The sequence below is a fragment of the Pinus tabuliformis genome, chromosome 7 (genome assembly GCF_031772625.1).
Source record: "Pinus tabuliformis cultivar Carrire ecotype Pingquan chromosome 7, CPIR1, whole genome shotgun sequence".
NCBI lineage: Eukaryota > Viridiplantae > Streptophyta > Pinopsida > Pinales > Pinaceae > Pinus > Pinus tabuliformis.
The window spans coordinates 471,429,014-471,443,552 of NC_142293.1; the positions used below are offsets into that span (position 1 = coordinate 471,429,014).

The window sequence follows — 14,539 nt, forward strand, 5'->3', positions numbered from 1 at the left end:
CGTATAAAATTTTAAGCTTGGATATGAATATAAATGAATAGGTAAAATACCTATTAAATTTCTTGTCCGCACTTGTTCATATGGATTCCATTAAAGCCCTTAGAAATGAAGTGTTATATGAAAGTGCATATAGGAAATTCAAATTTTTGAAAAAGAATTTGTTTGTTTGTTTTTTATTTTTATTTTTATTTTATGAAAAGATGTTAATGTTTTTGACAGAACATTTAACTAAATCATTCACCAATGACAAGTGGCGGACATGCATGGCATCATTTTGCATGAGATCCCATTAATAGAGTACCTATAAAAATTTAAAGTATTAGGAGAACAACAAATATGACAATAATATTGTATAAATATTTTCCTATATGCGCTTCCACATATACATGTGTAGTTGTTAGATATGCATGTTGTTTTATTTGTGTGCAATTACAAAATTCACACATATACAAAATATTTCTTTCATATACGTGCACTTTAATATATGTGTGTATATAAAAATTGGGAGCCGGCATGACCGTTGTGGGTGGGACCTTAACTTAGAAATGAAACTATGCTTAAATATCAAAAAGAGATTAAATATATTGACAGTGTCATATGCAGGAATGAAAGCAAATTTATGAAAGTGGATTTCTCTATATCTGCTTGCATATTTATATGCATATACAAAAGTGCTTGGATATACATATGGCTTATAACATTGAAAGGGGTTGAGTTTGGGGTAGTTGTTTTCGTTTGTTTCTCTTTCTTGCTAGAGACTGATGTAGGGTGAGAGGTATGGTGACAAAAAGCACATGGGTGAACTTCTCATGGGGCTTCTTACTCAAATACATAGTAAAAGGTTTGAGGCATCTTATCCACTATCGGAGTAGCAAGGAGTGTTGGTGTCACCATTTGAATTGATGGAGGGCCTCTAATGCATCTTGTCAGGTGTATCGAACCATCTACCACCTCTAAATGTATCATCCATGTCCAACATGTATCATGATTGAGACCTGATATCATATTCCTCATTAGTCCTTTCCTCTTGCCCATGGATGATCCTCAACTGTTCTTGTCAATGCAAATTTGATAGGATATGAAGGATTAGTGCATTACCTTCTACTTGATTTTCCTGAGCTTTGACAAGTCTTTCCTGTGACTCAATCAACTTGTTATTGTCTGCCTTGCAACTTCTGATCTTTTGCTTCAAACTTCTTAGTGTATCTGCTAAATCAAGAGAATACTCATCTCCTTTCTACTTGGATGATCTATAAGGAGAGTCACGTGAATTGTAATCCACCATTCTGCTCGTCATATCTAATCTTTTATTGCCTGCAAACATGCCATGTTAGATAAACCAAATATAGACATAATCAAATCATACCTTAGTGTGTTTCATGGGAGGCTATCCTGTATGCAACATCAATTGGTATTAGCATAATATACATAATGACACCAACAACATCATGATGAAACAATTGCAATAATGACCACCACAATGCATGTCTAACCTACTATGCATGATAAACATAATAATCACAATGCATGCACAACCAACACATTAAAAACTAACATGCATGCAGAACGATCACATTCACTAGACTCTTCAGCGCAATGACTCTTCAATAGACCTACCTATTAAAGGCACACCAACCACACTTTAATGGTTGTCATACAAATTCTAATTTTCCTTCCTTGGACAAGCAAGGCACCTCTTTCCCCAAGCAATTTGACCTCCCTCAGATATCTTAGTGTCGGGAAAAAGACTAAGAGGGGAGGGGGAAGGGGGGTTTGTGAATTAGTATTTTAAACTCACTTTAAACTTTTCATTTAATATTCTTCATTTTGTACGCTACTGTCATTTATGCAAACCACGTATATACGCGACTTCTATGAAGTAAAGCCACATATATTCAATTAACTAACTTTTCGTATGTTCTATCAAATATTCATCTTTAACTAGTGCATCATTATGTCATTATTCATTTATTAAAAAGAAACCATGAGAAGTAAAGAGAAGCTAACACAAAACATAAGCAACACACATAGAACACTGAGGTTTTATGTGGAAACCCAATGTGGGACAAAACCATCATTGTCGTCGTCTTTGTCTTCTTCTTTTATTACAAAGGAAAACATATTACAATCTTGTGTTCGCGTAGAATCATACCAGTATACAGGGACCCACCTGTAGAAGGATACAACCTTCTCTCATTCTCCAGCGCCCATTGGAAGGGAGCTCCAACCACGTGACCTCGTTTATCGACTCCTACTAGAAGGGAGCTCCTACCCCCTGCACAAATTCTCCAGCTACTACTCGAAGGAAGCTTCGACTCCCTCAATGAAGGTTCCAACCATCAACACGTCTTGGTTACCACGTTTCATAATGTTTCATGCTAGATCCACCTAATTCAATACATCAAAAATGTAGGCCACCTTTCATCATATTTTCAGATTGGACCCACTTCTATCATTAAGCTCAAACCCAGTAACAATTGTAAAAACAATCACTAAATCAAATCACCCAATCATTGAACCGACTGAATCATCAAATCAATCACTGAATCAAATCACCCAATCATTGAACCAACTGAATCATCAAATCAATCACCGAATCTTTGTCAACCAATGCAACTAGATCAAAGAAATTCATATCATATCATATCAATGCATAACCACTCATAAGTATACTAGACCATGTACTATTCATCACATAAACCAAATGTTGTCACTGTAAACCCTGATCAAACACATGTCAGAATGTATATGCTACTTCTATGAAGCACACCTGTGTATGTACACGATTCCTCTAAAGATGACCTGTGTACAAATCTCAATATATTGACAGTTGAATATGAATCACTGTAATACTGAAATAACCACTGAACCAACTACTACATCAATCATAGATCATTAATCTAATTACATATCACAACACAGTGACATATTTACTAATCAACATTTCATTCCATAACCAACTCAACTCAACCAGTGCAGTCAAACACAGAGTATCGTGATAGAGACATCATTGACAGATAACAACAAACATAGCAGAACAGATGAAATGTCATCAACAAGCCATATTGCAAAACCCTAGAAGACATACGCGACTTCCATAAAACATATCAATGTATGTATGAAACAACCATGCATAACGCCCATGTACAAATTCTAAACACACTGAAAAGCATATATACTCTGCGAAGTCTTTTTAGTGTGTTTAGAAAAGTGTATATAGTTTGCAAAGTCTTTTCAGTGTGTTCAAAAAAGCGTATATATTCTGCGAAGTCTTTTTAGTGTGTTCAGAAAAGCGTATATATTCTGCGAAGTCTTTTTAGTGTGTTTAGAAAAACGTATATATATTCTACGAAGTCTTTGCAATGTGTTCAAAAAAGCGTATATATTTTGCAAAGTCTTTTCAGTGTGTTCAAAATCAGTACGTGGGTGTTATGCATGGTTGTTGCACATTAACTACAATCTTGTATACTATATTTTTCTAGCATTTGTTTCAAAGACAATAATTAATACAATGAGGATATTTTTTAGTTTTTGTTATGAGAGAAAAGATTATTCAAAGTTGTTCTTGGGTGCATTCTTGTATGCTATGTTTATATGCATTTGTTCCAAAGTCATACGATGAGGATTTTTTTTGTTTTAGCTTTTTTAAAGAGAAAATATTGGGAAATGGATGACATTGGTGGTTTAGTAGAGCTTCATGGTTCAAGAACTCTTTCTTATTTGGAAAATATCTTACAACGAAGAGCCTATGGAGGCCAATAACTAATGATGATTATTAGAGAAAAGTCATAGAATAAATATGAATAACTGATATATATTTAAAAGAACAAATAATAGATAACTGATCAATATTTTAGAAACTTTAGAATGCTTGCTACCCTTAGGTGCATAAATAACCTTAGAAGGGAACATAGGAAATAAAACACATAAATAACCTTTGAAGGATTCTATTTGAGAAAGGACAATGACTACTCACATTGGTTAAATTTTATGATCAAGAGATAATGGAGGCGTATCTAAAGAATATCATTGAATGTATTTCTAAATATTTCTTCTTCTCATAAAAAAATGGATATAAATTTATTTTTTTCTTCTCCCAATGAAGTTGATGCTTAAAATATTTGATCGTTTCATAGATAAATTTTAAAAAAAACATGGGTTAAAAATTCAATTAATTATTTGCCTAAGAATAAGGATGCCTTAATAAGTATGTGGGCCATGTTAAATGGATGGACACTCTTTGTTTGGCTCTTGGTGGAGCATAAAAGGATTGGAATGCAATCATTACCACTTCTTCGATTCACCCCATTCTATCCAAAAATTTAGTAGCAAATGGGAGGACACTTTATGAAAGGATTTTAGATATCATCATGTTGGTATTTTTGAGTATTATTGTAAAATGTGGCTCTTCATTCTATTTTGAGAATACATATAGAATCATATTATTGATTGCTAAGTAATATGAAATGGAAACTATATCCAATTGTAATCATCCATATTCAGTTTATCACAATATTTTTCGAAAAAAATCATTTTTTATTGATACTCTAACATGTTTTTTTTATTAAGAGAAATTTGAGGTTTAAAATGGGTTTTTTAAAGGAAAATAACAAAATAATAGTTCAAACAATAAGATAAGAATTATGAATTATAAATGAAAAGAAAGAAAACTTTTTTTATAGTATTTTTTTTATGTATGTTTAGTCAAATATCAAGTGTAGGGTTACTCAAATATCAAGTGGGCATCTCGTAGATGAGGAATTGAATTTTTAGACATCAAGTGGGCACACTAGATAAGGAATTGAATTTTGCATCCAAGAAGTGCCAGCGCCATTTGAATCATTTTGTTAATACATTTTTTTGTTTTAAGGTCCATTGTTGATCTCAAAATTCCGCTAATATTTACTCAAATAATTATTATAAATTTAGTTGTTATCTTCAAGGATTAAACCATACAACACAATTTGTACATATTAATCTTATTTTTTGAAAGACTCTATTATCATTTTGAATATTATTTGTTCTTTTAAATTTCATTTTGTTAATACATTTTTTTTTGAGGTTTATTGTTGATCTCAAAATTCCCCTAATATTTATTTACTCAAATAATTATTATAAATTTAGTTGCTATTTTCATGGGATTAGACCATACAACACATTTGTTTTTATATATTAATCTTATTTCCTAAAGACTCTATTATCATTTTGAATATTATTTGTTCTTTTAAATTTTATTTTGTTAATGCATTTTTTTGTTTTGAGGTTTACTGTTGATCTCAAGATTCCCCTAATATTTATTTACTCAAATAATTATTATGAATCTAGTTGTTATTTTCATGGGATTAAACCATAGACCACCACTTTTATATATTAATCTTATTTTTATAAAAAATATTAAACAATGGATATTTAAGGAGAAATTAATATTAGACAAACAAAATGATATTTAGAGAACTATTTATATCCATATAACTTGATTTTTTTCAAAAATGTGAAATTCAAATTTACGTTATGCAAATAAAAAAAAAACTCTCATTTTACATAAATAATAAAATCTAAATTAATTAAATAATATCCATTTTTAAGGTCACAGCCAAGCCAGACACCAAATTTACATAAATAATAAAATCTAAATTAATTAAATAATATCCATTTTTAAGGTCACAACCAAGCCAAACACCAAATTGGTGTATGAGACGCCCTTGTTTGTGGGACAAGGGACACGAAGGCATACATACTCTACCCCCTCTAGTTTTGAACCTGTGACCTCTCAGGAGGAAACACATACTCTTAACAATTAGGCCCACTCAAACTGTATATGTGTTATAATACATTTGTTTCTCTCATGTGTTATAAATAAAAGATAGTTAAGTTTGACGGGTGACCCTACCTGTTAAGGAATTTTTTTATGACATTTTTATTTTTAAACTGCCCATCATATGACTTATAAAGTTTATTTGTACAAGTTTCATCTAATTTCAAATTGTACTCATAATTGTTCAAATTTTCCATTCTTTGTTGTACCATTTAGCTCAAGTCTCATTGCTACACTTTGTTTTGAGCCCTGTTGATCAAACTTTTCTGCAATAAAATTTATTTGTACAAGTTTTCTCTAATTTCAAATTGCACTCATAATTGTTCAAATTTTCCATTCTTTGTTGTACCATTCAGCTCAAGTCTCATTGCTACACTTTGTTTTGAGACCTGTTGATCAAACTTTTCTGCAAATTTTCCAGATTGTTCAAATGTTCTAAGTTTTTTTGTTTAAGATGGAAATAGTGATAAAATAGATGGGGAATATATATAGAAACAACAAAAAATAATATTGTAAAGTGAAAAAATATATATTCATAATTACTTTCACATGAAAATAATGAATATTAATATTGTTGCAACAAATTTTACAAAAATAATTCACTCACACATACCATGTTTTCCATTTAATTCACTACCATGTTAATCCCATTAAAAGAACAATAGTTGTGAAATAATTTCAAACCAAAAACATAATGTGCATGAACTATGTAAATGTTCAAAAAGTAGATTCAATATCATAGTGTACACAAACTAAATATTGGATAGTTTCACCAAAAGAGGTAATTGTTAAAACACCACTATTACAAACATAAAAATAAAAGAAAAAACTTTAAATATCTAAGGTTCTTTTTCTTTAGCATCTTTCCATATGTCAAATACCCTATCCCATTCCACCATCGATGAATCAAGCCCTGTTAGAGACACCCGCATCAAGGCATCCAATGCAACTAATGATAGCTTTGTTCTTCGGACATCATTTATTATGTTTTGTCTTGAGACTCCTCTCTCACAAGCAATTGTACTTGCAGGAATAGTAAGTATCGCCTGCCATAATTTTGACATGTTGGGAAAATTTGTATGCAACCCTATAACATAAAAAATTCTCCACGCATCTTTCATGGATGATCCCTTGCAATTAACACGAAGAGTGTCAACAAATGGATGCAACTCTTTCAAACAAGCCTCAAAATCAAATGTAGTTTTGTTTTCTTCACTTTGATAATAAGGATGTTGTAAGTGTTAAAAAATCTTTTCGAGCCAACGCTTTGAATTTCGTTCTCTGCCATGAACATCCTCTAAATAATGGCAAGGGTTAAACAACCTTGCTAAGTTGAAAAATGCAAGATCAGGGAATCTTCTGTTCAAATTCTCTACGAGAGATTAAACATAATCTTTTGCAAGTTGCTTGCAACTTTCTATTGAACCTTCAATACACAGTTTCCATGATTGTTTTTGTATATCAACACAATCAACATATGCATGTGGAATTGCTACAAATCGTAATTCATGCTTGTGAACAAGCCCCTCCTTATCACAAATTTCTAGAAAGCCAAATTTAGAGGCATGTATAAATTTAGATAAATAACATGTGCCATCTGCAAATGTGTCGCTTCTTAAAAACCACTTTTTCAAAGTGTTTACCGTGACATCTATGGCTGCCCCTAAAGAGCTGACATCAATGTACTCTTATTGGAATTGCTTGTTCAACTTGTTTAATTCACACATTATATCTGCAAGCATATGTAAACAAAATTGTACTGAAAAGATTATTGCCTTATCATACCATGAGTCTTTTCTTTCATTTTTCCACAATGTTAACATGGGAGGCATAAGTACAACAAGTCTTTCAATGACTTGTCCCCTTGAAAGCCATCTAACTCCATGGATTTGAAGAGCTTGAAGAGTTTCAAGTTGCATAAGTTCTTGTAGAGAAATAAGTTGACTATTTCTTTTCGTAGAATTTTGCACCCAAGAATATATCTTGTTTGCTAATTTCTCAACAAATAATAATTCAGGTATTTTTTTTGAAGCATCTGATGCGGCTAAGGCTTCACGATGAGCAATGCAATGAACACCTACAAGATTAGGTACATCTTTCTTCAAGAAAGTGATAAAACCATTTTCATTACCAACCATTGAAGAAGCGCCATCTGTGGAAACTCCTATCAATATTTCTGTTGAAAGGCCCCTTGATTCCATTAAATGTTTGATTGCATCATAAGTTGTTTTCCCTCTTCCATCGCAAACATTTATGAGCTTTAAAAACTGTGAAATTGGAGGACCCAATCCTTTTGAGTTTAAAAACGTGGCATAAACCACAAGATGTTTTTCTAAACTACGGTCTGTACTTTCATCTAACATCAATGAAAAAAAGGGCTATCTAGCATTTTGGAAGTTTGTAGCTCTTCAAGATACTGAGATATAGCAAAAAGGAATTCTTTTGCAGCCATGTGATTTGTATATGATGTATAATCTTTGTTCTTTGGCATATTTGGCGTGTGTAAAGACATTGTAAACAAACAAAGAGATTCATATTTTGAGAGTGGTAGATCCTCTTGCACCATCCAATATACTAATTTCATAGTAGTGATGATTCTTTCTTTGTTCATATCATCAATGCATGCAATGTGTTCTGTAATAGACTTCACCTTCTTCTCATTTCCACATATCCAATTTGCCTGTGAGAGTTTATGAATGCTTGAATTAGCATGAACAATTATAGAATCATGCTGCAATGTGGAGCAACCAGTCCCAATTCCCCATGGCCCCATTGCCTTATGCATTTCACAATATATGCATTTCATAACTGCTTTTCCTTCATGCTTTGCCTCTCTCAACCACTTATACTTAGTTTTCCACTGATCACGAAACTCTCTTTTTACTTTCATTTTTCTTTTCTTTTGGGTGCTAAGTTCTCCGTGGTGAAATTCTTCATCACTTTCTTCATTATGCTCCAAGATATCATATTCTTCATTATGCCCCAAGACATCTAAATCTTCATTTAGATCAAAATCATGATCTTCTTTATTGGGCAATGAAGCTTGAGATGTATTAGACCATCCAAAGAATTTTTTGATAGAAAGTTGATTCCCTTTTTTTGAAAACATTTTTGATATATAATACCTATATAATAAAAATAAAGTATCTAGTATATATGAATTTCATTTCATCAACTAAAGCCATATTAAAAAAATAATCTTGCAATGATACAAGAAATGATATTAACCAAAAAATATACCTATTTATTCTTTAGAATATTTAAAAAAATACCTGTTAATTCTTTATAGTATTTAATATTTTCTCAAGAGTAGCTTTCACAGATAAGGACTGAAACTTCCACGGTGGCCAGAATAAACTTGGACGTTAAAACACCGAAATTATAAGACAAATCAGCTACCTGAAAATGGGAAGAAATTGGAAATATTAGGAAAAATCAAAAATATCTCCAACACTTTTAACTTATTAGACTATTCCCAGAACTCAAGAAATAAATCAAAAATCTCGGGAAACTGGAAGCTTCCCTGAACTCGAAATAGTTTTGTATTGTAGTACTCGAAACAGGCTGTTCTGCTCGCAGTGAAGAATAGATTTCTCACTGCAACACCTCACGGACAGCTCAAAGGGGGGTGCAGAATACAAAGGCGCCGGTTCTATTCCCAACATTCATTTACAGTCCTGTCCCGTCTGACTATTTCAAGACGCCCTTTTAAAGCCATCATGCAAAGGATATACAAGAAGCCATTTCTAGAGGATCTGTTGACCAAAAAGGTCTTTGGCCTTTTCCTGAATCACTCGTCCCTCTGAATCTCTGATATAATTACCCGTCCATGCAATCAGATGCCTCTACAAATTATTTAATTAAACTGAGAATGCAATAAATGCCACTCGGTGCCTTCGGGGAAATTGGGAATAATCCCTGTGTTTGTTTTGACAATTAATTCTGAATTTGCTAACTGCATACGGTTAATGATAATACATGATAACAAACACGTTGTGCTTCAATTATCATCAGTTAAGACTCGCATTCTTCCTGAAAAGCAGGGATTGTGGCTTCCAGTGGCGTGGAAGAATTGAATTTCCATATCTCGTTAGTTCTCATCGTTTTTAGTTGACAGCTGGATAAATTCTACCCACCCAAACAATCCACCTCCTCGCATTAGTTATAAGATATTTCTTCAGCTATGTCGCATACCTACGCTATCAGTATATAGTCTTTTAAAAGAAACATTGAGTCTTTGGAAACCACTTAGACTTCTGCCATTTAAGTGCCACTTACCTTCTTTAAACTATGAATGTAACTCAACTTTGTCTGCTGAGTCCATTAATTCCATCAAACTTATCATATCTTTTAGATTTTAACCAAAATCAGAACATATATACATCATTGTGACTTTGGACGCTGGCCTCCTCAGGCAACCAATTGGCTCACGACTTTCCTTTTGTCATGTTTTTCATACTTTTCCTTTTATCATGAAATGGGTAGTACTGGTTTACTAGTAGAAAATGTTTTGCATAGTCTTCAAGTTTAATTCTTAGCAGTTTGACCGTTTTTAAATCTTGATGTTCCTCATGGGTAGACTAAGTGATAGTTTGGTGTTTAGATTTTGTGTTATATAATATTTTGCGTAATATGTGTGATTTTTATTTATTGTAAGTCCCATATATTATGGCTATGTGTCAAAGCTTTGCGGTGTAGGTGATCGAGCATGTATGAAGCTTAGATCTTTGTGGTCTACGTGGTCGGGCTTGTATGAAGCTCAGAGCTGTCTGCCCTAGATGGCTGGACTTGTATGAATATAGGATTCTAGGTGTTAAACCTCCTTTGGTGAAAGCTGGTAAGTCTGGGCTTGTATTATTACAGAAATCCGGGTTCGGAACTCTTTGAAGAAGGCTGATGATGCTAAGTGCAAGTCATTTTGATGCCATAAAAAGACCCTGATTAAGCAGCAGTAGTTGACCTGCTCCCTGGAATTTTATGAAAATTGATACAACCATGGGGAGAACAAGTAACCTCTCTTGCATCACCATGAGCACGTTGTTATGTTTATTTGATGTTAATGTCGTTGCTCAAGTAGGTACTATCCAACATACTAAAACAACTTAGGATAGTTTTACTAGCAATTTTTTGTGTTTTCGGCAACTTTTAAGTGTTTTGAATGGTCATTGAAACTTGTTTCCTGACTGCATATTGGGTATTTAGTGCTCATATTCTTTGATTGAAGAACTATTCTTTCATTAATAATTTGAATTTTCCGGATAGCAGGATTTCTAAGTATCGATTGTGGCGGGAAAACCAGTCACACTGATGAAAACTATATAACATGGGTCACTGATACTAACTATATAGACGACGATCAAACCACAGACACTGGGAATGCAACATATCTGTCTTACTTGAGAAGACTACGCTTCTTCCCAAAGCCTGTCAACAGGTCATGTTATGGGTTGCCTGTAGCTCCCAATAAGACTTACCTTTTAACGCTATGGTTTGCCGTTGGAAATTACGATGAATTTGAAAACTCCTTTGCTTTCACTGTTGAGACACTTGGTATATTGGTACGACTAACCTAACAATAAAAAACCAAGGTCCAGTCTATTATGACTGAATTTTGGTTAGTTTTTGCAGAATGTTGTATATTTGCTTGATCAGAACTCGGGAGACTGATGATCCCTTTATCAATGCTATTGGGTTGAGGACCCTCCGAGATGGAATGTATGGACAAGTTATGCTAGCAACAATGTTGAATGGAGTATGGAGAGTTGATATTGGTGGAAATTCGACGGTCAGGTGAACATTTTCAGGTTCGTACATGTTTTATATGTGTAAATTATTAGCTGTAAATTTAAATTATTCGAATATTTTTAAGAGTATATTCAATACGAGTGAAATTTGTATTTCTTTTGTGACTTCTTAGCAAAGTGGGAAAGGGCATGAGATTTAAGACATCCTTTCATATTGATACTATATGTAAATAATTTTGATGCGTAAAGGTCAATTCTGATGTACTAAAGATACTCTGTTGCGCTATTTTTTCTTTCTATTAAGGACCGACTACACTGAATAGCTTTGGATGGTGATTTGAGCAGGTATCCGCAAGACAACTTCGACAACATCTGGGTAACAGGGCACATAAATCCTAATTATTCAAATGTTGTATGGTATGCAAGTTCTCAAGAGCCCATTTCAACGAAAAGCACCAAAAATTTTCCTCCAACTAAGGTCATGCAAACGGCATGGGTTATGACCCTGTACTCCTATGGATTCACTCTAGGATCAGGAATTGGGTTCTGGAAAACCTTATTGGTTTTATATTTTGCTGAGATCGAGATGTTAAATGCGTCTGAATCGAGATCTTTTTATGTCGAGATAAATGGGGAAAAACGATCTGACATCATTACTATGGTATCAGATTACTCTGCGGCGGGCTTGACTCTGGTTTAGATTACTATTGTAAGTCCCATATATTATGGCTGTGTGTCCCTGCCACGTGGAAAATTCCATGAACAATAAGGTTTTACACAAGACAATTGCTGCTCAAATAAAGACTCCAGCTGTCTATATATCAAAGCCGCGTGTCTAATGTATTGGGCTAGCAATTTTCTGTATATGAATGAAACTAAAAGCAATTTCTCTTTTTCGCGTTGTGTAAAACTTCATGTCGAAGGTGTACCCTAGAAGCCTGAGTGCTACAGGCTTGTTTCCTGCTGTTAACACCTTCTTCTGTCCTCAATTTATTTCGGGCATCCCTCATTGCTTTTCCCGGTGAAAAAAGTTATGGAAGAGGCTGAAATTTTCTCTCAAAAGTATTTAAATGATGCCCTACAAAAGATTGTGTCCTCTAGTCTTCCAAAAGAGGTGAGACAGTAATATGAATTTCACATCCGCTAATAAACATCATATATCATTATTGGTTGGCATCTGTGTTTTATAGTTTCAATTTTATCGATGGCAGATAGAGTATGTTCTGGAGTGTTGCCCTCTCTGCTGCTGCTTCTGGGCAGCCTTACATTTCCTGTCAATAAGAGAGAAAACATTATGGGAGCGAAGAACCAACTTTGCGGGGCAATGGAGAGAACAGAGTCCTATAATTCCCTTTGACAGTTCAAAGGAATGGATCAGTGTAGATAAGGGCTAGGAAGCCTGGCATTTCAAATTCCATAGACTTCCCAATGAATTCAATGGACTCAGCACGGAAACCTTCCAGTCCCCAGAGCCTTTCATTGCATTAAATTCGTGTGATCTGCAGGAAATCAATTTCAATCCCTTGATTGGCTCCAAGAGAAAACCACAGTCAGTTCAGTGCATTCTTCCTCTGATGCATGGGAATGAGAGTATGGGCTTTAGGGTTGCTTGTAACTATTTTGAGGTCTCCATAGTTGCCTACAGACCCAATGCGAAGAAGAAGACGAAGAGTGCTGGGATTGTTGATGGCAATCTGGCTATTGGGTTGGCTTGCAGGCCGGCCCCTCCTTTCAGATTTCCTGGTCTAGATGATGTTTCGATTGGATTTCATTCCAAGAAGGGGGAGATCTTCATTGCAGGTGCAGGAGAAGTATGTTTCTTTGGCAATCCCTGGAATAGAATCGGAGCCACCGTCGGTTGTGGATATGATATTAAACGAGGACTTTGTTACTTTACTCAAAACAATAGTCCTCCTGTGTTCACTACATTTGGAGTTGCAAATTGTATTGAGAACAATATGTTCCCAACCATTGGAGCTGACTGCGATGTGACTGTGGTTGTCAATATGGGTCAGATTCCAGAATAGCTTTCAATGCATGCTTGTTATGATTGCAAATCAAGTATCATTCTACAACCCAGGTAAGGGATCCATAATCCATTAGCCTTGATGTTTTGGATATTGCTTATTGCTAGCGTTCACGTGTTCACTGTACTGATCTAAGATTGTCCTAAATGAACTTTGGATTGTTAATAAACACAACCTACAGGATATATAGTCTTCCTCCAGGTGGGCATCTCCCCATGTCCCCTACACATGCTGTAAAACACCTCACTTCCCTCTGTGAAACATGCAATCCAAGAATAGATCCATGTTAAGGGGACACTAGCAAATTAGTAGTCCAGGGCCTGGAGTATGGTTGGCACACAAATCTGCCGAGACTGGAAGCAAGAATGTACATGGAAGTATTTCCACAAGACACTATATATGAGTAGGTTCATTATTTCATTATGTAACATTCAATTTTACTTCCATATCCTAAAGATTTGGTAATATTACTTAAACGTTTAGTTGAATGCAAAAATGCTCCTCTCATAGATAAAGCATATATGTTGAGATAAATCCTACCCTCTATCAAAAAATGTGTCTTTTAATTGATGCATGCCGCCATTTTTAAATCAATCATGTTATCATATGGATTTTACTTGATCATGGGCCGGAATAGTTACAATACATAGCCAAGTATACATAGCAACATCCGAATGTATGTTTAATGAATATATAGCCAGGTTGAAGTGTGTATATATATAAATAAATTGGGTATCGCAGCTAGCTAATTATGGTTTGGGATCTAACTTGATAGCTTTTTGCACAATGAGATCATCAGGATTCAGGGGGATTGAAGAAGGCATTTATCCGGTGTCGTCCTCCTGCTACTCTGACTAAAACCCATGATTGTGGATATGCTGGTTTTGATATCCCTCTCAAATGTCTATTTGACCCATTTACACCAATTCTCTGCACAAACTCGGCTGAATTCG

The 14,539-nt window shown here is 34.3% G+C and overlaps 1 protein-coding gene across 1 annotated transcript; it reads left to right on the plus strand.

The window, feature by feature from the left end:
* Positions 1–13,151: 13,151 nt before the first annotated feature.
* Positions 13,152–13,586, plus strand: LOC149247992 (SPRY domain-containing protein C285.10c-like). Its single transcript, XM_089446764.1, has one exon. The coding sequence runs from the start codon at positions 13,152–13,154 to the stop codon at positions 13,584–13,586; it is 435 nt and encodes a 144-aa protein (XP_089302890.1).
* The last annotated feature ends 953 nt before the right edge of the window (positions 13,587–14,539 follow it).